This window comes from Echinococcus granulosus (assembly GCF_000524195.1).
Source record: "Echinococcus granulosus chromosome Unknown EG_S00062, whole genome shotgun sequence".
In the NCBI taxonomy this organism is placed as follows: domain Eukaryota; kingdom Metazoa; phylum Platyhelminthes; class Cestoda; order Cyclophyllidea; family Taeniidae; genus Echinococcus; species Echinococcus granulosus.
The window spans coordinates 309,742-332,874 of NW_020170442.1; the positions used below are offsets into that span (position 1 = coordinate 309,742).

General features: G+C 41.7%; 1 protein-coding gene across 1 annotated transcript; it reads right to left on the minus strand. All coding sequences in view use genetic code 11, as the record gives it.

The window, feature by feature from the left end:
* Nucleotides 1–1,611: 1,611 nt before the first annotated feature.
* On the minus strand, nt 1,612–22,986 carry EGR_06728 (Dynamin-1; the record flags this gene model as incomplete). Its single annotated transcript, XM_024495977.1, is given in 28 exon segments — nt 1,612–1,707; nt 1,726–1,822; nt 2,780–2,956; nt 3,472–3,701; nt 3,800–3,973; nt 4,459–4,584; nt 4,896–5,048; nt 6,362–6,604; nt 6,766–6,879; nt 7,862–7,910; nt 8,856–9,013; nt 10,965–11,103; nt 11,626–11,693; nt 11,934–12,069; nt 12,685–12,988; nt 13,442–13,744; nt 14,084–14,233; nt 14,274–14,563; nt 15,191–15,331; nt 15,437–15,496; nt 16,363–17,027; nt 17,322–17,474; nt 17,548–17,790; nt 18,408–18,642; nt 19,233–20,017; nt 20,681–21,315; nt 21,658–22,047; nt 22,449–22,986. The coding sequence occupies 28 exon segments, from the start codon at nt 22,984–22,986 to the stop codon at nt 1,612–1,614; spliced, it is 6,852 nt and encodes a 2,283-aa protein (XP_024349637.1).
* Between the last annotated feature and the right edge of the window lie 147 nt (nt 22,987–23,133).

The following is a 23,133-nucleotide window of genomic DNA, read 5'->3' on the forward strand; positions in this document are numbered from 1 at the left end:
TGCCCTAATACTATGTTTTCTCTTGACTTCAGGAAAAACTCGTGTCGCTACAGTACATACTGCGCACACAGGAGTCTGCATAGTTAAGCAAAATATCAAATCACTACACATACATATTCATGTTAGCTGTAATTCGTCCCTCCCCCATTCTTATGGTTACATTTTCTCAAACACTTCATCATATTTTCTTACTGAGTATTAATTCGCTACTTCCTTAGTCATTGTTATGTGGCGCGATGAGACTCCCCTTGAAGTCGAATGACGTCAGTACCAGGGCAGAAAATGGAGTGCTGATGAACAGAAGGGCTGAGAGGCTACTGGCATGACCCAGAGGCCATGCCACCGGGGATAGCGGGGAAGCACACTGGTAGAGCCTTAAGTGGCCGCTGAACCCAACCACAGAGTTAAATGAACCGAGTATTACGGTCATTTTCAGTAGCTACTATCAATTTTTTTGGCAGTTTAAGATCTGGACCTGGAAACGAACCATTTGGCGTGATTTTGTGCGTTCACATTTGTTATTTATGCTGTGTTTTGTAGTCAGTTGGTGTTTTGCTAGACTCTCTGTAAGTTGTACTTTCTCTCCGTGATATGGCCTCCAAGACATGGCAATAGACTCCTGACTCTTCCAAACGTCAGCGGTACATGCATTTTCATTCTATGTAGGCTTATTACGACTTCGGTAAAGACTTGGAGACTAAATTTTCTTTTATAAAAAGACGATGTGCGTCTTCACCTTGGAAATTGGTGAAGTCCATTAAATCACGCGGTTGATGTGAACTGATTGCTCTTATTTCACAGCCCCCTCGTTGTTATCAGCAAAGTCCCTGGTGCTTCTCTTGGGGACTGTTTCTGCATGCACAATTTTCAGGGCGCCTCTTTTCTCACTTAGCACTTCGATTCATCGTCGTCTTCAACTAATGGAGTATCCCTATACGGGCCCATCCTATTGTGATGAACCGTGCTTAACTGCCTACGGAGCTGTACTTTAGACCAAGTAATTTTTTGGTGAGGTGACCTTTATCACTCAAAATGCATTTCGTCTCATGAATAATGGAACTTGCAATATAAACTGGCAGGTAGAACAGGCTTACAGAGCTGCAATGTGTCCTTTTCTTCATAGTTTTTGGGCTGGCTGCATTCATCATAATGTCTTTTACTTTAGGTACTGACGGGCACAAATGTTACGCGCGAGGATAAAAATTTGTCCCGTCTCCTATTTCAGTCGCAGTACGCAATTTGGAGCCCTGAGAGTTGAAGCATCCGTGGTTGCTAAGACAATATCGACTGGTACCCTCATTTTGTAACATGAGAGTATTTTAAACGGACAAAAGCCGGCGAATATATGAAATATAGTCATATCAGCAACAATAGGGAACCCTGTATCATCTCCGAAGTCGTGATAAGGCAAAGTAGTATTGTAAAGCATGTATCACCAACAATCAGAAGTCTATCATCATAGCCTTAAGGTCATACCACTGAGAGGAATTGCAATCTGCACAAGTGCCGGATCACTGCAACAACATGTCACACTAGTATGGAGAAGGAATTATCATTCTAGGCAGAATGGTTGGGTAGCTATCGGCACGGGAGAATGATCACGTCCCCTAGCTAAATCGCAACCCACCAATCCTGGGGGAGCCCAATTATGGCGGTGTAGAGTACGCAAGTCGTGATAAGCAATTTGATTGCTGTACGCACCTGTCCCTAAATCGCACAGTTTACCATCGTAAACGTTTTTTCAATTAAGGTGTAGAAGGGTTGGTTGTCTACACTCTCGATCAGAGAGCCGACACCAGCAGGAAAGCAGGAATCACAAGGACTGACCAGTTAAAATGGACATCGCTTTACACCGGCCACTATTTGTGAGGTTTCCTCCCATACGTAACTTTGTCTCGGCGCAAAAGGACCACAATATATCTCATTCGCAGACTAAAGTTCACATTGGTAGAAAGTCCAAAGAATGTGTCAATGATACATAGGACTATAAAATTATGCCAAAAACAAGCCAGATAAGTGGCAACTGGTGCTTTTACTCATTTTGAGCTTAATACGTCAGCACAAATTAAGTCACGATTCGTCGCTAAGTCTGTAACATAACCACAAATATATGTATACTTAAGTAATAAACAACATTTAGATAAAAGCGTGAATAACGACACAGTCTCAACGAGAACCGAACTTTGTGGTACTAATCTGAGTTGTAGAAGAGAGGAAGGAGGGGATGGGAAACGAGCAAGAGGCGAGTATAGTGCAAGAGCGACGCCACATAGCAGCATGGATGACCCATATTCAGAATGAAGGGGAGCACCAAGAATTGTAGATGGGGCACATGTGATGTTTAGAAAGGTTTGAGGTCACAACTCTATAGAGAGCCTTGATGGCAGTTATCACGATGTGGTTGATAATAGTTGCATAAAAGGAAGAAGAACGCCACCTTCACTATTTTGTCAGTGAGGGAGCGACCTCTTAGTTCCACTTTGTCCGCCTCTCAGGTGCGCGATCCCGCGTTGGGCCGATCAGGAATACGAGGGGCCGGATTGTTTGCACGTCTAAAAAAAACATTTTGCGCTAATTATGATACAGTTACACACACGCTTTAACCCTAATTTACGGAGAGGAGACCTTATTTAACATTACAAGAATTTGATATGAGTTATACATCATTCTATCACAAGAATTCTCGTAAGCGCTACACAGGAGAGCTATTGGTCATGCGCTTGTTTCAACGGGTCATGGCAAAGGGTAAAAAGAAATAACAAGCAAGACTACATCCTACATCGGGAAACACCGTTGGATTGAAGGGAGCGGATGTTGGAGGAGCGGGTTTGGAGACGGGAGAGGGGGGTTGTAGAAACCGTTTTGAAGGCAACTGCTATTCACAACAGCACCACTGCTGATCCCATCATTCGGTAGACCGTAAGGCACCACCACAGAGGGACGCAGAGCATTTAACCTACAACAAAAGTTACACAACACTTGTCCAAACAACACCAATTATAGCACACCCAATATAACAGGGGCAAGCGTGGAGTGGGAAGTGAAGAAATCAAATTCAAAGTTTTCAGACACTAGAGAAAATGATTATGGCAGTTAGAAGAGTTTGAGGTAGGGAGACGTTTACCTGGTAAGTAGATTTACCGAGGTGAGAGGGGAAGTAGCGTTATATTAGATAGACCGGCGTTTCAGATTGCCGTGTGTGCATTGCAAAACAACACGTGCTACTAGAAACCGCTCAACAAATTACTTGGAGTGATTAGAATCACCAAAATCACGTCTTCACATCGATGGAGGAATGTGTTAACAAAGATAACAACAACAGCGCCAATATGTACGTTCAGTTTAATTAACAATTGCAAATACATTTGCCTGCCACGAAAAAATACAACACGGAGAAAAGGGGCTAGATATCAGGGGGAGGACATGCAAATGCATAGAGAGCATTAAAACCAGTGGCTGCAGAGGACTCACTGAGGGATGAGAGGAGAGGGTAGAGTGCCGGTAGAGGGAGCGGTAAAACTAGGACGTTGGGGCGAGGGTGTGGGACGGTGAGGAGCGCCTGGGGGTTGGGGCGGGGGACGCCTTGTGCCTCCGGGACTTCGCGGTGGCTGCATCACCCCTACACCGCCACCAGCTCCGCCACCGCCGCTGCCCATGCTTGTAGGGAAGAGACTCGAGGACGAGGAGCCTGAGTCTGCCAGCTGTAAATGAGAATTGGGAGCGTACTTATTTGATCAGAGAGTTCAGGCGACAACATAAGTGAAATTGTTTTACAAGATGCAGAGGGGCGATAACTTACATGGGACGTAGTACTGTGCGTCCAGTCATCCATAACAGGGGGCGGAACGGGCGTGGATACGGTGTTTGTAGCCACCTCGCCAACTATTCGTAGGGCCTCCTTCAATGCTTCGTACATCCGAAGAGTCTCCTCACGTCGCGTCTGCATTTCCAAGGACTCCGACATCAGGACTTGCTGCGGACAGAAAACGCCGACTTTATTGATATCAGTGAAATCAGCATTCCCTCCATTATGCAAGGCTGGTGGGATCATTTGAGAGTACGAAAATCCATCAGAACCTCATTTAACTCTGTGGTCACCATCGTAAAGCGTAGACATCTCCTTTTTAGAACACGGGTATGTTTCCTAAAACATTACGTTAATTGGGAGAACACTATCAAGTAGCCTTAATTTACCAGCTAATCAACTTTAAAAATCTGGCTCTCAAATTTGAAAACAATCAATTATGTAAAATCTTGGTTCAAACCAAAACCATTGCTTGCGATAGCGAGACTATGATGGGTCCCACTTCCTCCTGGTAAAATAAATCTTTGGATATTTAGGACACAAATATGCTCTTGCAAATTGTACACCAAATGCTATTTTGGACGGAGTAAAGACCACCATCAACAGACCTTGAGCATTTATTAATATATTATAACTCACTGGTATCAACTTACAATATCTCCTGCCTGATAAAGATTTGGTAACAGTTCACTTTTCAGAAACTCCTTCATCTGCAAATCAAATGAACGTTTTAGACGCTCTACAGGGAAATCAGAGGCCATGCGCATATCGATGCAGCTCTGCTATGTAGCGAATTTTAACCATTTTCGACCTATGCATATTTTACTGACATTCTCTAGCCATCCTGCCTAGGGCATACATACTCTATACGCAGAAATGTTTTCTGTACACTTACATCCAAGTCTGACATCATGCTAAGGCTAAGCAAAAAATGTAGCAGCGGCTAGAAACAAGGCTAGTGTTACAAATATAAGTCGTGGCGAGAGAATGCCAAGAGCAAAAAAGCACTACAAATAATTTTTCTGGTATAAAAATAACTACCGAATACCATTTGGCAGTGGGTACTTCAGGAATGAAGGAGAACACTTACCTCGTTAACAATTATATGCATGATCATCTTTGGAACCAGATCACGCTGAGTCTTGTGAACAATCTTGAGGTATGAATCCACAAGATTGTGTATAACTTCTACCTGCCTTTGTAGCTGAGGGTCGCCATTATCCGAAAGCTGTTCATCGGATTGCTAAATGAAAAGCAAAAGTAATACTAAAGTGAACACACTGATAAGCATGTGTTAACTGTTGTCGCAAGCACAAAACACTGCATCAATTCAACCCAAAAGTTATTAACACCATCAGTAGAGATAACAACAGCAAGTCTATTTGCAGTTAACGTTTGATTTGCTTTAACTATACTTACAAGTGCCTGAATAATAGTGATAAGTGGAAACTGTAGTAAATTTGAAACAGCACCATTCACTTAACAAGCTCAGAAAAAACATGAAGGTTGAAAGGGAACACCTTAATACCGAAACACGCATCGAACACCATACGTATGAATCCACAGAGGCAAGCATCCCTAAGGAATTTGTAGGGAAGTCCTATGACGCTCACTACAATTATAATCATAGCATAGTGCTGTAAAGTATCACCAATGGTTCCAAGAAACGTGCAGCTTAAATTTACCCAGTCCACTTTAAAAAACACTCCCATTCCAGTGCGTTCCTTTCACCGTTTATTCCAATATTCGCAACATGTTTTAGTGACCTACGGTATCCCCATGGACCAATCGGTAAGTTTTGCTTTGTCAATGCTATAAAAAGGTGCCACGAGTGAACCATCTCGAATATCAGGTATTAAGCTAGCGCAACTATCACTGAAATCGATTAGTTGTATCACAGAAGGCTCCATCAAGTCGTGTAAGTCTGGTTGCGATCGAAAGTTTCTTGTTTGAATTAAGAACCTCAGCAATGCTACCTTCCCTTGAAGATTAGGATTTCATGCATTACAAATTTATCAAAAGAATGACTGCAAAATTATCTTTTACAGTTGTAACTTGACCGAAACAGTTTCAATAATGCTTTGGATCTCCTGAATTATGGTTCTGTTAAATCAATAGTCAGTTCTGGTTAAAGTTCCCCTCCTAGGATCACTGCTTTGGGCCAGTGCATGTCAAGACAAGAAATTTTTTTACGATTTTGTAAAAGAATTTAAAAGAAATGACTTTAAAACGTTGACAGAAGCAAATTTCTTTGAGGAGAAACGGGTAAGTGTCTTGTCAAATGTCCAACTCACAAGAATATACCGAAATAGTCCTTTACTCTATTTGGTAACTTAGTGGACACCCGCTTCACTCCCAATAGCATGTTTAGCATGCCTACAAATGTGAAACAATTTACTGTAACGATTTCAAGAAATATCAAATAATGCTATTTAGATTAGACAAAATTGAAAACATTCCTATTTAGTATCCGTCTGTAATAACATTGATTCATCTGTCACTGAAGAAATTCAATTTAGGAGGGCTATCGATTAGAAGAAGATGGGCGCCACTCACCTCTTGGTGTTGCTGCTGCTGAATGGGTTTCATTGGCTGAACACCAGCACGCATAAAAGACGCCTTCCATGAGTCGACCATTTCAGCAGACTCTGCACTCAGCTCCAACTGTTTGTAGTCTTTGTATACATTCCTTCCATCGGGGTAAAAGAGCGCGAATACGTTCTTCTTACCAAAGAAACTCGATTCAACATCCTTGACTTTCAGACCATCTAAGAGCAGGACGTAGCGTTTCTCCTTCTCCTACAAACAATGTAGCACAGCGCAGTTGTATCTATAAGGTACATCTTTCTACTCCCTTTACGTTCACTTTATTCATTACACCAACTAATCTTATGACTTAAGAGTATTTTTTATCTCAGATAAATCGTAGGTAAGGAATGAGTATTGAAGCCGGCACTTACATCGTCGTCCTTGTACCAGGTGAGAGTTTCCGCGTTCAGGACGAACCAGAAGTCCTTACTGCCGCCACGTATGAGAGCGATATTTTGCAGGCCCAACCAGCCTCGTCGAATTACCTGGTGGTTGTGCGTAAGACCATATATAAGTTGTGAGTTTTTGTGCGATACATATATGCTGTCTTGAGATCAACAGGATTCAAATATCACGGGGACGCTCCGGTGTAACGAACGCAGGGTTGAACTATTAACTTAATCCTTACGCGTATTATAGCTTATTAACGCAACACAAGTCTGACAAAATGAGAATATTCTGCAAACTTAAACCCCCTCTCCCACGTGGGCATAGTGATTTCACACCTATTTGTGATATTCATTGACTCGCTTAGACACAAAGCATTATCACTCTCAGATTCGATGAGTTGAGGATGAAGATAAAGTCTACAGACTAAGTTTAGCTATGCAGTAAGTGATAACGAAAATATTTTACACTCGTAAGGTTGACTTTGCAGCATCCTCAAAAAATCACTATTTTGTTAGAATATAGTCCATTAGCTGTTAATTACATCAAATTTTGTTTGTGTTGGGAAAATACCAACCAAAACACGACGAAATTACAGGGTACCGTATTTTGATGCACTGACTCATGACGGGCATAAACAGAATAAGAAAAAAAATGGAATTTACGGAACCCAATTTAATGACGCTTGAAAAGGGCAGGATAGAAACTTGACAATAGCTGATCTTGGCAGTGGATGGATGGTGGATTGAGGTGTAGGTATAGCATTTGACTTTATTTCTTCGGACTTCTGTACCGTAAGTTATACAGTTCTGATAAAACTACATTTCAACTTTGCTCAAAAGCCAGAGGCCACCAGAATGTCTACAGTAAGTGCGGGAGTTCTACTTTCTGGAAATGCATACAATACACGACCAAGTACATTTTTTAGGTACTCTATATCGACTTAAAGTCTTTAGCCGTTTTAAATCATACTCGAGTGATTGCATAGCGAAACAATGTAGCATATGCATGAACAAAGCTTATTGGGGAGGTGCAAATGCTATATTGTTCATTTCTGTTTGTAGTAAAAAATAAGCTCACTCGATTGCCCAGTTTCACTTTGTTAACATCAGATGACTGTTGTTCCGCGCTAAACAAAGACAAGAGAAGATTTATCAGCAAAGTCGGGTCAGGCACGAGTCGCGCAATCTCAAGGGCTGTCATGTCAATATCGCAATAGATTTGTACTCAAAAGTATCAGAGTAGGTCCAATAAAATATTATCTGATCGTTTATTGAAAATAACCTTCTTTTTGGGGCCAGTCATCTACCACAGTTTCTTAACGCTTCGAGGCACCCATAACGTTGAAACCCTTTTTGATACTCCTCATGACATTGCTTTTATATCGCAAAACGGTACAAGGTCACGACTGAGACGTGGAATTTGTACTAATAAGACCAGAAATAGCAACATACAGAGCTGAAATCAATAGATGTATGCAATACAAGAAGCCAAATTTCAAAACGCTTGACGAAAACTATCTCACAAATGCGCACCACGCATCCTTCCGGAATTGTTATGGCATATCTTTCCTTGACTGGGCTGTGTTACGCAAGTGATTGCATGTCAGTGAAGAAAAACGATATACTTTATTGTCCCTTTAACCATTCAAAGTAGAGCAACTATGGGACAAATGACACTGCATCCACATCAAAAAAGTGCTTTAAAAAATGACAGCAGACAGATGCTTGAGGATTGTTGCTGAAAGATGCATTCATTTTGAAAAAAAGTGACAATGATGCTACGCAAAAGCGCGGACTGAAAGAGTTAATGACACCTTCCCATCCCACTAAAAAAACTCTCCACTCTTCCAAAATGAAATCGTATAACATCGGTAGTGTCAGCAAAAGCATCAGGAATTCCTATGTGAAGTTCTAGGGCCAATAAGTACAACATTTAATGAAAAGGTGGTTCTTGGAGTGGTAAATTTGGAGGATAAACTCAGTCTCTGGTATTATTTAGGGGCCAACGTAAAGGATGAAAAACGAATATCTATCCGCTAAGTGTAGTAAAAGTCACCATTTCCCAAAATTACCTTGCGAAGCCGATGAAATCTTCATGATTGGTGTTGATATAGGCGAGTTGGATGTCCACCAGGAGGCATATCTTATCGCGGGCGTCGGCCTGCCTTCCCTTAATACGCTCCGTCACGATACGCTCGGTTGCATCGCGAAGATGCGGAAAGCAGTCCATCTGTCAAGAGAGATGAGAAACCCACCACCTACTCTCGTGCTCATTATTTGCATGTGTGCAACACCTGCTTTCCATTTCCCATGTAGAGAATTCGGTCGTCCATATGAAGGTTTGAATTTTAGATATTCGGGAACTGGAGGCGGGAGTCTGGACCGTAGTTCAAGTTGGAAAATGTGACAAAGAAAAAATGTTGATCACTATGATTATTCTGGGCGTAGGAAAACACGGAACAAGAGGATAGAACACTGTAGGGTTGCAATTCTATTCTATCGAAAGCCACTCAGTCATAGTACGTGCAGGAGTCTAATCATATCACAAGTCACCTTTTATACAAAAGACCTTTTCTCCCTAAAAAAACAAACTGTAATATGCCAACATACGACTACACAAATTGTGCTCATCAGGTTCTCAAAATAATCGTTAACGCCAAATGTTTGACCTTTAAAATTAACTAACTTTGTTTATTTTCATTGATAAAACACCACTTGCACCAACCACAAGATTGAACTGTTTCACACAATAAGTAACAAGCATTGACTCGAAAATAGCAGCTGGCACAAAGCAGACGCCACGTCACGCGGACTACGTGCGTCCGATCCACTCCCCATTTGAACTGCCTCATGCACGCATCCACACACAAATTTCCGACTTATTGCGCTCAGAGCGCAGCATGATTGCCACTTTTTACCTAGTTAACAATGGATTATACTTAAGTACTTAGGAAAACCAGATTAATGAGACCATTTAAATTGCTTTGTGGCAAAAGATACGCAAGGAGGACAAATAGTCTTCAATTATAACTTTCGTAAAGTAGTGTGGATGCGAGCATATAGGAGCCGAACCACATCGCCAAAATAGAAATGACTTCACTTTAGAATTTCTTTTAGCCTAGCTAGAGTACATTGGGTATGTAGTAACTCCAGAAGAAAGGAGCATTCGCCTCCGGAGCACCCAGAGCCAAAGAAGGAGACGAAATTACGTGACAGTGACTTTCAATGCGGTGTGTATGGAAGGAGGGAGAGAGCGAGAGCGCACACCGCAAGTGCACCAATCGCTGGGGTGGGGAGGCCATTTCTCGTGGTCGATAGACGAATAAACGGACTCGCGCGTACAACGCACACGATCGCCTGCTCAACGTTACGGCCAGTGCACACGCACAGCCCTCGGGCTGGATGGAGCTGGAGTGAACGGAATGTTGCCATTGGCTGTGGCAATTCGCATTCCCCGTGATGCAAGAAAATCGAACTCGAGACGGCTAATAGTAAAATACCATCTTGCGGAGATGACTAAGACAACGCCTTTGGAACCGCAAGAGAGTTATAGAGAATATGCCTTTACTGAAAAATACGGAACAGGTGTAAGGCGAGATCTTTTATCCTACAAACGCCAAATCGATAGAGTTGTATGAAATAAGGCAGTATTGCAATAGGAAGGAGACAAATGAATAAGAATCAATGGGATTTCGGTATCGCACGTTGGACACTGATAAAGTACAGTAGTGATTCATATGAGGATGAGAGACCAAGAGAAGCATCGAGCATGAAATATATTCGTCAATGCCATTATTCATACTTTAAAAGGTCTGCTAGTATTTTCAATGTATATCTAGGGCCATAACAATAAGAAGGAGTGGAAATAAGAACTACTGATATCGATATAGACATGTATGCCTGTTCACGAGAATTCGGCAGTGTGTAAATCAGAATGCGTGTTGTGTAGTCAGCATTCGATAGAAATAAGAAGTTATAGGCTGAATGATCCGGAAATAAATTTTGGAGTAAGTACCATCTATAACTAGCGTTCTGTTACATTTGGTCCAAGTTAAGTTTGGGAAAGTGGTCAACTTAGCACAATATACAGAATACATTAACCCGAAGTTAGAAATCGAATGGGCCAACGGAGCATAAAAACTTCATAAATGTGGTATTAGATGATCAAGAAGGGAGCTAACCTTGTTTGTACAGTCGTGTACTATTTGAATCAGCTCCTCGACAACCAGGTCGACGCAGGTCAGCGAGGGATCCTTCATGCGTTCGATCTGTTTACGGACAATTGTCTCGAAGGCCAGATCGGGAGTGAACAATCCAGAGCTACAGCATAGACCAAAAAAACTTGTTTGGACAAAGCCTTATCAAAAATAAGTGTTGTAGATAAGATTGTAAAGTGCAAATGCTTATGTGGAGAACTTGTCGTCAAAAGCTTTCGCTGGGGAGTAGTGAGTGTGAGTTGCGTTAAAGGGCATTATCGTTGAGATTCTGATAAACAATACTACTTTAGTTTAGATTCCTCTAAATTAAACAGATAGCTAATTTGGTTTCCTAGACGTTTGCCGTGAAATCCATTCATGTCATCCCAATGATACAAAAGGCCACCATTGAGCCCTCTTCCAATCCTAAACGCAAAAATTAGTTTTTATAGTGATATGACTGCAGGATAATTTGGTGAAAATCAAAATCTGGACTGTGATTATGATGACGATTTTGCTTAAGTCAGCTTGATTACTGTTAAAGTGTAATTGCAACAATCACATTGGGATCGATTTAGGATATGATTGTGGCCATAAAAAGAAGCTACGATGCTTTTGATCTAAGATTTACTGACCATAAACTCACCGAATTCCATGAATATTGCGAATAGCAAAGCTAATATCCCTTCGCAACTCTTCACCGTCATTGTGAAGCTGTAAATGGGGAGAAACCAAAGCATTAGGCACATTTGGCGCAGGTCAGATGTCATTCTAACAAGTCCGCGCATCCACCATGCCCGTCCAACGTTATTTTATTTTGAATCGACCATATTTATTGTCTGCTCGGGACATGTCTAGTAAACCCTAGTCCTTTGAGTGATTTCAATTGCCTTTGTCAAAAAGTTCATGTTAGCTGACAGAAGAAAATAACATCTCATCAAATCTTACGCTCACCATCGCTAGGGCGTAGGGCAGGCGTTCAGTGAATATGCGGTTAATTCGGGCGCCTCTGGACAAAGTCTTAGTGTCGATCTCCGATCCTGACCCGTCAATAGTTTGCGTAAATTCAACTTCGAAACTCTTTACAGCACTTGAAAGGGATAAGAGTACCAAAATATAAGGTGAGCAGTGACAGGTTAAGCAAGCAATCAAGATGTAGGGTAGGACCCATGACTAATTTACTCTTACCCATTGACCTCAGATGAGATGACCAAATCCCATGTACAGATCGTGGTTGTATGGAAACACTAGTGGCAGCCTAGCAAAATTATTTATAATTATCGAACATATGATGCATGAAATCTGTAAGGTAAGTGACTAATGATGGTTATGCTCTACTTTTAAAAGTCGTTCATCGTGTGAGATGCGGTTTCTAGAGCCTGAAGAATGTTCCAGAGTTTTTGATACAACCGGTGAAATGAACGGGTGAAATTAGACATTTATTACGAAATTTTTTTACGAAAAAGCACAACAAAACACAATTCTAACCAAAATATTTTTCTATGGCCAAGAGCAATCCTTAGTGCATGATAAGAAATGATCAACCAAAGAACATGCTTTGTGTATTTTATTAAATATGCCATGTTATAATCATCTCGAGGGAGAAAAAAAAAACCCAAAATTGCTGTACATACTATTGATAATTCACATTTTGGTGCTGAATTTTGAAATAGGCGATACGTTAAATCTAGCATTAGTGGCGTACATCATTAGAGCCTTAGTTTTGAACGAGGGATCAGCAGGCTGATAGGCTTTGTATTCCCGAACATCCTTTTCCATTGCCAACATTTGTGACTGAAGCTTGTTTCGAAGGCCAGGCAATGTTTCGCGAATGTGGTTAGTCAGTTGCTGATTGAGGACACGCTGTAAGTAGGGCGTGCCCATGCGATCGGCCATGTGACGGTAGGCTGGATGACTGAGGAAAAATTTTCTCTCCGCAGCTATAGCTGTAGTGATATCCTTTCTGCCCTCGATGTCCTTCTGGCTCCTGTTCACAACGCCAATATAACCTTAATGCAGAGCAGTCAGGCTTTTTACACAGCATTTACATCTTTGTGAGTAAGGAAAGAATATGAGTTAGACCATTGTTATTACACTATGGTATGTTTTGAAGAGCACAAGTACCTCATTTGCCTATGAAAAACCGCCCCTTTTCATATAACGTGCGATTTGTACCTAAGATATTAGAGACGAAACAAACACTACGACAACACACTATTGTTCTGGGAAAGGGAGGATCCAAAGTAGTAACGGTAGTTTTAGATAACATTTAAGGATTTGTAATAGATCGTTTTTCGTCATGGAGCAACAAAGTGCAGAGTTAGGTTACAAAGAACCACTCATTCAGATCCTCAAGTAAAGAATAGGACCGCTGGAAAAGAAAAGAAAATGATATTTTTTATGTCCCTACTTGTGATTATTTACTCAAAAAGTAACAAGAGAAACTACAAGATCAGACACACCCCTCCTCAAAGGCAAAAGTTTGTTTTCCAAAATATCTCGCGCGTCAGTTCCGTGATCCATTAGATCTAACTTTGTGATCACACCGATGGTACGAAGGCCTTGTGGATCAACCTCTCGGGCAATCTTTAAGGCATCCGAATTTGCCAAGTCAGAATTGGCTGGAGAAACTGCCAGTATAAGGCAGTAATCGCAATTTATGTATTGAAGAATCATTTCCTCGATTAACGTGGATATGTCCGAAGGCTGATCACCCACAGGGACTTTTGTCATGCCGGGTAGATCGATCAGAGTAAGATTAAGAACTAAAAAGATGGCAGTCAATCGTTTAAGGCAATAAAATATAGCATTCCAAGTGGCTTCTGCCAAAATGCTTCATCATGCGCAACAATGTACATTCAAAGTTTGCAGATGAAAAATAACACCAACAGCGGTAAAACAAAACACCTCTTTCGAAATTCATGCCATACCAAGGGTATGCGGAAGGCAATCACTCCGAGCTCAAAACTCAATCTAGTCTAAAAACCAAAGTCCAAGGCCTTACTCTTTAAGATTTTTTAAGAATAAAGCTCAAGTCTACTAACAAAGGTGATGTTGGGAAATCATAAGATATGATAGAAATATTTAGTGGAAAACAAACATACCATTAGGTGAAAATATTTTTAAGTTTATGGGCTTATTTGATATCCCCTTATTTGTCCCGGTTTCTCTATCCGTTTCAGCTTCAATTTCTTTCCTGACATCATCAAAATCGGTTAGCTTCACACCAGTTAAATGCAGAAATTCAGCATATTCTAAGAGAGAGGGAGTAATTTCAACGGTCATACACCCAACCTGTGTCAGATGTAATGAGCTGAAGGACCAAAGGTCTTCTTGTAACAATGCCACTTCCTCGGGGCAAAAAGTCCCTGTGCAGCAAATGAGTTGGTAAGTATTCATACCTTCCCACAAAATTCTCCAAAACACTACTTTTTCCAGCACTCTGGCTACCGACGACAGCAATTTGCGGTAAATCCAAATTAAGAGGCACCCCAAGAGAGGAAAACGCATCTTGGAGTTTGTTTACCAGGGGTATGAGCCGTTCCATACCCACATTGCCGGACATTTTGCGCAGACCTACTCGTCTTCAATCTGGTACTGCAACTGAGTCCATTGTATTTGATAATTACAAACAAATATTCGCAATTAAATTATGACAATGTAGACCAGTGTTGCGCTTTATATTAATGTTTAAGTTAAAACTTTTGATCAAAACTGGTCTTACTATTCAGCTATAAAAAGATTTTTCACCTAAAACGAGACATTTTTGTCCTTATTTTTCAGTGCAAAAAATGTCCACGCCACCTGCTATTTTGCTTGTGTTTTACTGCTAGCATGGAATATAGGCCTCTTATGGATCTTTAGTATTTTAAAAGAACATTTTTCATCGTGCAAAATCCGAGACTTGCCGGGAAGGGATTTAAGTCAAGGTTCCAGACACAACTGCACCATAAACATTCCGAACTGGTATCAAAGATCTTAACGAAGTCCATGTGCTGAAATGTTAATGGAAGCAATGCGGCCATGAGTTTAAGGGCTTAAAACAGTAATGTAAGCAAGAGTGCGTAGATGGCCTGAGGATTTTGCGAATGGCTCTGTTATGTTAATTGGCACACACCGCCAAATGTAGATGCAATTTTGGAGGACCTTAGTGACTAGAACATTTACCTTTTTTATATGGCCAATTAATATTAGCATTACGCGCCAGCCACCTCGATGATGGAGGTGCCACTGAAATTAACAACTCCCTAATCCAACTAACCTCCATGATGATATCATCGTCATCCTTAAACGACTGTAGCGTCTTGACAACCTTGAGAGCCACATTAAGGGTCCATGCACTGCAGCCACCACTTTAGCAAAAAACCGTCACATATCCATCAAATCACTAGCTACGAAGTCCAGAATTTAGTATGGAATTTCAGGTCCCTCCGAAACAACTTCATGAAAGAGCGAACCTTTGCAAATGTCCCAGGTCCACGATGAACTCAAAGCCCCATGTAGGGCTGTATTCCCAACTGCGAACGCACAATACAACTACGCTTCATCAACATATATAAGTGAAACAAATGAGGAACGGTCTAAGAAGTCTCAAGGCCCTACTGCAGACCCAAGCCCAGAAATCCAAGTTGACAAATACACTATACAGGAACACAAAGAAACCGAGATTTCCATCACGAAAAGGCTCACTCAACATCCCACCAGGAAGCAGTGTGAAGTGGTCAAATCGTGATTGTGACTCGTGCATGCATTAACCTAGAGCAAGCTTTGCGCACAAACACAGCAAACCCGACCCACTATAGAATAAAAGCGATTCGCAAAATCCGCCTATCTGTTTCCTTCATTATTCATGAGCCCGTAAGTACAAATTTCGACTCGAAGAACTGGAAGTTAAAAGGCGCGCATAGAGAGAAGTACGGGAGTTTATAAAGATATTAATACAAATTATACAATTTCCAATGTACGGGTGTTTGTTATATTTTTAATGGGACACAGAGAAGACCCTACCTCCGGGTCAAGGTGCCGGTGTTAACAAACAATCCAATGTCATACTAGCCTCACATACGTTACCAGAAACGGTTTGAAAGCTTCTTTAGTCAACACAGTGCTCTCAACCACGGTGTGTAGCAGAAAAACGAAAAGTAATCCGAAAGGCAAATGAATACAAGGAGACCTGGGACCGTAAGTGTTAAAACTAATTTACAACAAATCATTACACTGACCTGTTTGAATATACACAGGCGGGACTTCTAGATTTTAAGGAGGGGGAAATAGTGAAATGACCCTATACAGATAACGAAAATGACACCATGACAGTGAAAATGAAACGGATATGCACGATTTCACAAGATGCTAGGCTTCCACTGGTTCCGAAACTACTGACTGACTAGCGAGTGCCGCCTCGGTATCTACCAATTGATTTCCATCCTCACTTGAAGCACAATGATTTCCCGATGCAGTCGCATGACGCAAAAACTCGCTTCGAGGAGGTGAAGTGTGTGAGTTTTCATCAGCCGTCACAATCGACCCCCCAGTCGGTAAGTTTGATGATCCAGTTAAGGAAGACGAGGAGTGTAGACTTGCATTGTCCAACTCCTCCGGTGGAAAATAAGGAATGTGGCTGCTACTGACAGTCTTCAAGTAGTATTTCTCCATCTTGCCGATGATGTGTTTCCCATAAGTGTACTTACGGAGGCTATTGATATAGGGTCGGATGTGCGCCATCAATTCCTTGCGAATGGGTGGCTCCGCCACGTCAAGCATTTTTTGTATCACATAATTGGCAAATTGATCTTTCATCATGTTCCACAAGATTGAGGTGCCTTCTCTCTCATCCAAACACTCCACCGGGGTGATTTGAGTCTGATTTGGATCAACATTCTGCAGCACCTCGTTAATTAAGGCCTGTCGCTCCTTACGACTAGCGTTGGTGACAGCCTTCTCAATAACGTTGCTGGCGAATTTGTGCACGGAAAGGGCAGCTACTCGTCCTCGAAGGCGAGTAATCATCCGACTCTTCTCCTCCGTTCGGCCGTGCTCGAATATGTGCTAAAAGGAATCGACGATAATAGGCTTTATAAAGGGTACAATTGTGCAGTAGGATAAGAGAATTTGCATAGAGATGAATAATAACCATAATTAAAACAGTGAACAGCTATGACCAGAATTAGTACTTACGAAAGGGCAAGCCGTGCACGATTTCCCGATTACGTGAAAAATGACCATTTAAGGGGTTATTGAGCCGAAATTCACAAAGTTCAAACGACGGATAATAGCATACCATAAGCAATATTATGCACACATTCTTGAGATTAGTACAAGAAAAACCGACAGGTTAAATACCTGAATAACATAATTCCCATACTGATCCTCGAAGAGTGACTCTGCACACTGATGCAACTCTTCCAAAATAGGAGCCGTTTGTTCGGCACTGCAGTGCTCCAAAATGCGCTGAATCACACGACAACCGTAAGAGTGTGTTGAAACCGAATGCACCTGAAAAAAAAACAAAACGCATTCGATATACGATGGAGTGCGTAGCAAAAGTGATTAAAGGAATGAAGCTTACATTTCCTTTGAAAGCATCAACGATGAATTGCAGATGTTCAGAAGGAACATATTCGATGCACTTTTGAACAACGTGATTGCCATTCTGGTCCTTCACACACCTCAGCACAGATCCTTCAAGTTCCTTCATTAGGTTAATTTGCGTCTCTAGATTGACAGACTCAATGGCCTTTTGAATTACTCGACACCCATACATTTGGAGAGAAAGTGACAGTACTTGTCCCTTTATTTGCTGCACCAACGTCTGAAACCAAGAAGGATAGATTGATACGATACAATGGAATGCCAATGATAAGTTCCGAAATTATGACAATCTTATTTAAACAACATAAAACACTATTGCAAAATAACTAGGGATTACGAGAGCTATAAGATTAGCGAAGAACTTACGATACAACGACAATTCAACATATAGATGCAATATTTAAGTCGTACAGCTTCCATGAAGAAACCGAAAGTGTTTAAAATGAATATTACTGATATGCGAACTAGCCTATTTCAAGTAATACTAGTGGACTAAGAAAACGACATTGCTTCGTGCCATTTTAATGGAGTTAGCATTTGTGGAACTTGTATTAAAATACATAAAATGCCAATAAATGCAGAAACCCCGTATAAACGTTTAGTTATTCATCAGTATAAAAATAGCTTTTGTCTAAAATTGTTCGGTGGACTATAGAAAGTTTAAGGACTAGCATTCCTTAAGAGATGGTAAGGCTATCACCTAGAAGAGCCTTAAGTAAGCAGTAATGTTTGACTTGTAACGCGGATAGTAGCTCACGAAAGAGGCCGCGGAAATGGGTTAAGGAATAAAACAACCGAGAAAACCTATTTTACTCAAAATTGTGTCAGAACACTAACTCTCTTTTGCTCAGGAGTGCCGAGCTCGAAGAACTTCTGAATGACGTAATTGCCAAAGACGTCTGTCATGAGGACATGACAGTGAGGAATGACCTCGCGAAAGACAGCAATCTTGTCCACAGCACTGGCCTGTTCCAATCTTTGCTGAATGAGTCGAGAGCCGTACTGATCCTGTGCAAACTCCACGATGTGGCCCACCAAATCGTGAAGTGTCAAAAAGGGCATTCGAGTATACCTTTCAAGGGGAAATAGGAAATCAACTGAACAGCATAAAAGATATCAAGAATGTAATTCATCACGCAACTGATCATAAGCACGAAAAAAAATCATATAAGCCGAAAAACACCCCAAATAACTGCTTTTAAGAAGCGCAACCTAAACTCCAATATGCACAATTCATAGTCAAAAATTGGGTGATCGATTTACAGCAAACTTTCCTCGTTTTATTAGAAATTAAAATTTTTATGTGGTCTGCCACTTAGTTGAATAATAAAACGTGTGCGCCTTTAAATCCAGATTAACATTTATAAAACGATTGGAGTTGCGATAAAGTCTTAGCCATAAAAAGACGGTAGAACCAGAAAGGGTGCTGGGTGTAATTGGAAAATTAACCGTATACTATTTAAATGTCATAATGTGACTAAATCTGTCTCAAATAAGGCCAAATTAACCTTACACACGCAGTTAAAAATGTTTATACTAAAAGAATAGGCGAACCAATGAATATACACACAAAAACGTACTTATAATGTCACAAGGATTGAAATGATGAAAATCCACACTACACGAGCATAAACTAAAAAATTGTAAATAATAAAAACAAACCTATAATCCTCCAGTAGGCGACTCCGTTCTGGCATTGCCGAAGCCGAAACAGCTGGGAAAACCCCTGGAACCGATGACGCCATCGTAGAAAACATGGCAGGAGTGGGGACAGACTGTGACATAAAGGGCATACGACTACCGGCGCCGGCACTACCAGCGACATTGTTAGGACCAAAAAGATTCACAGCCTGGTTTTTGAAGAGCAGAAGTCTCTGCTGATTGCCAGGTTGAAGACCTCTTATACCTCGGGAAGGCACTGCAATGAAGCTGGGGTTCTCCACCGGAGGTGGTCGACTTAACTGAGGTCTACGTTGTGATGATGACGATGATGGCGGCGGTGTGATGAAGCGACGAGGAAAGCCCATGGGAGGAAAGCTGGATGGGAAACCCTGGGGAGGAACGCTTAAATCAGGGGTGGATGGGTGAACCGGCAGACAATCGGGCGGAGCGACGTTTGCGTTAGGAAAGGGAGGCGGTAACATGGGAGCAAAAGGAGATGGAGTCGTGGCATAATGTGATGCTGGAGTGATGGGAGTCTCAAAACAGAAGTTTGCGCCCACAGTTGGAGTGAGAGGTAGACGAGGGTCGGACAATGGAGATCGTTGTGCGTGTGGTTGCTGCTGTTGATTCATTGGAAGTGCAGAAAGTCGAGAAGGGACGAAACTAGGATGAGGACGCTGTTGGTTGAATGCTATCGGAGGCAACTGTTGCAACATAGTTGAGCCAGGGGGAAGAATAGTTGTTGTCAGACCGTTACCCCCACCATCGGGAAAATCACTGTAAGCCTAGTTGAGGACAGTATTGGGATGAATAAAGAACGTACCGTAAAAGCTCGTCTTTAACTAGTTTGATACACAATCCCAGTTTCCACGTTGATTGATTGAAATGAGTAACCAATCGGTTAATAATATCACAGAAAAGTGAAACGCAAACACGAAAAAAAGACGCAATTACATTGTAAAACCGAGAAATCATAACGAACTTAACGCAGACTCACGAAAATTTTAATGATGACGACAATGTGCTACTGCTTGGAGGCAAAAATAAAAGCGGTGCCTATTCGTCAACAATTATTAGCACTCATCCTAAGCGAGGCTTTAGCACGAAAATATGTATACATTTAACGCAATAAAACACCGAAAGCATAAGATTACGTAATCCACTTTTAACAGTCTCAACAATTATGAATAACCATCGGGAGCGACAAATCACATCTGTGATTGTTCAGGAAATCGGCAAATTTGTAAAAATGCCTTTCACGCTAAATTGAGTTAAAGTGATTCCACAGAAGTATTATCCTGGACACAATGAATCCAAGAAAAATTACAACCACTTAAATCAATTAAATTGTAAGCACCTGAATCAGGAAACCGTCTAGGAATTTGAGCTCAAAAGTTCTCTGGCTCGAAGAAATAAAAAAAACATGATTGGATCACAGAAAAACAAACCTCGAATTTTTCAACATTATACTGTCCCTGAGACGTTAAGCTGCTCTGATTCTGCAGATGTGGTTCATATGCACAAGGAGTGGTTACAGGTCCTCCACTGACGGCACCACCGTTATGGGAGAGATTAGATGGAGGTACCGTTATGGTCATTCGCGGTGCGGCTGATGGGACACCACCATTCATTGCTGCAGCGAGTAAATGTGCGTAGTAAGCCGCCTGCTGGGTTGCCAGTGCAGTCGGCACACCAACTGGGATATCGTTGGACTGAACACCAGGTGTACGGACACTTTCGGGACCAAGCAACGACAGCGGTGGTTGTGTTGGCGTTGGCCCACGAATGTCAAAGGGAGCACCGGAGAAGTAGGCGACAGAAGAGGTGCCACTTTGTGTTGGAGGGTAGAATCCAGCTGCCATTTGGTCTGGTGGCAAGAGACAAGAAGCGCTACTGAGTTGGGCTGCTGGAGGACCATTGAAAGCACCAGATGTGAAGTTGGCAGTAGACATTGGTCCAGTTAAATCACCAGCAACACTGTGAGTAAAACCGTTGGTGAAAGAACTCGTTGTAATGGGAGGTAAAAATGATGGGACGGTAGTTTGATGATGTGGATCCATCCGCATTGCACCGATTTGAGCAGCTAAAAATTAAAAGGATTAACCACTCTATAACAGTCACACCACTTGCGTCTACTAGGGTAGCCATGCATAACAAGCCAGTTGTACATATTGGGAGGCTGAATTTCTAGCTTCACCCCCTCATGGACCCAGTACAATTTTTTGCAAGTTTGGAAATTGGCCTACCCTCTACTGATTACCATTTGAGTCGGATGAACCTAAGTTCTTCTGCAAATGAAACCAGTAAATGACGCCTTACCCAGAAGAAGTAACAATCTTGTAGAGCTTCAAAGACAGTTTCGTAGGAACCCAACTAAACCCCCTACTGATAACATAATATCGCCCCCGAACGAAGAAAAACATACTTAAAAACGCAATATCCCGTGGCATAGCACTGTTTTGGGGAGGACAACCACTCTGCTGATTTTGAAAGGTCTCGGCTTGAGTGGCTAGGTACCGAGATAAGTTGGATACTGCTGCAGAATTGTTGAGAATGGATGCGACGCTGCTGGAATCGATAGGAGGCACCGATGCCTGAGGTAAGTGAGCTTCCTTCATCCCAATCCCTCCCCCGTTCTCTAAGAGGGGCACAGGAAGTGAGTTTAACGGCTGTTCTGCAGTTGCGTGGTACGGGGAAGATGCTGCCTGATCTGTTGGCACGGTGTGGAGATCCGGCCGACTTTGTGACGAAAGAAACTGAGAGACCATGTTATCAACAGAAGCTACTTGAGCGTGCGCGGATAGAAGTTGATCACCTGGAAAAAAATATTAACCGCACGTTACACCCACGAAATGAGAGCTGACCATATCCTGACCATGCAACAAAAACTAAAATAAACACCAGATGAGAAATATGAACAAACACTAAAATTGATTTTGCCAAAAAAATGCGAAAAAAACTTATTCTCAAGTTTATGCAGTCAAAACCCCGAAAAAATAAAAAAACATGTATTTCAACCTAGAAAACTGAAAGCACAATCTTTCCAATATTTGTAACAATTATGAAATTAGTTTGAGGGTGAGTGTAACACCTATTATCACAATTAATGCTTCAAAGATAAAAAACACGGAAACAAAAGAAAATGGCATTACAAAACATCGTATTCAATTAATAAGTACAGAAAATGGGGCGAGAACAAACACTTTGAATACTCACAGGCATTGTTAGGGGAATTACCTAAGACGTGATCTATCATCTGCTGACCTATTTCAGTCATATCCTTGTTGACGGGAGACATTGGTAGACCACCACCATAACCAAATCCAACATTCGATAAACAATTATAAGGTGTTTGTGAAACGCGAGTAAGAGGAGTGTCGCGTTGAGAATCCTTTATGGCAACAGTTTCGGGAAATGTGGGATTGCCAAAACCCCAAATACGGGATGATTGAGCGTTCGTTACGTTCAAGGGTCCATAAGAACTATTCCAAATGGACTTGGAATCATCGAATGGTATTTCTCTAGATCGTCTAGGCACCTGTTTGAAGTCTGCAATTGAAGACTCCTCAGTGGCGGACCACTCATAACCAACACCATTTCCTGAGGTGTCGAACTTTTTTGATCCGTTGCACAACGGTAGCGCTTCACGTTGCATGCCACTGTAAAAACGAGAAGAATCAGGAGCTCCATCTGCTTCGGAGGAAACACTTGAAAACGGTCGACCAGGAGCATTAGGGTCCGTGAACTCATTCATAGCAATCGCACGGCCTTTCCAGCGGACCAAGGAAAAACTAAAGGCACAAAATTAAAAAAAACATCATATGCTTCTAGGTCTCAAGAACTTACTGAATAAGCAAGTGCTAACAACTAAAAGTCAGAGGTCGAAAGGCTTTATTCTAGG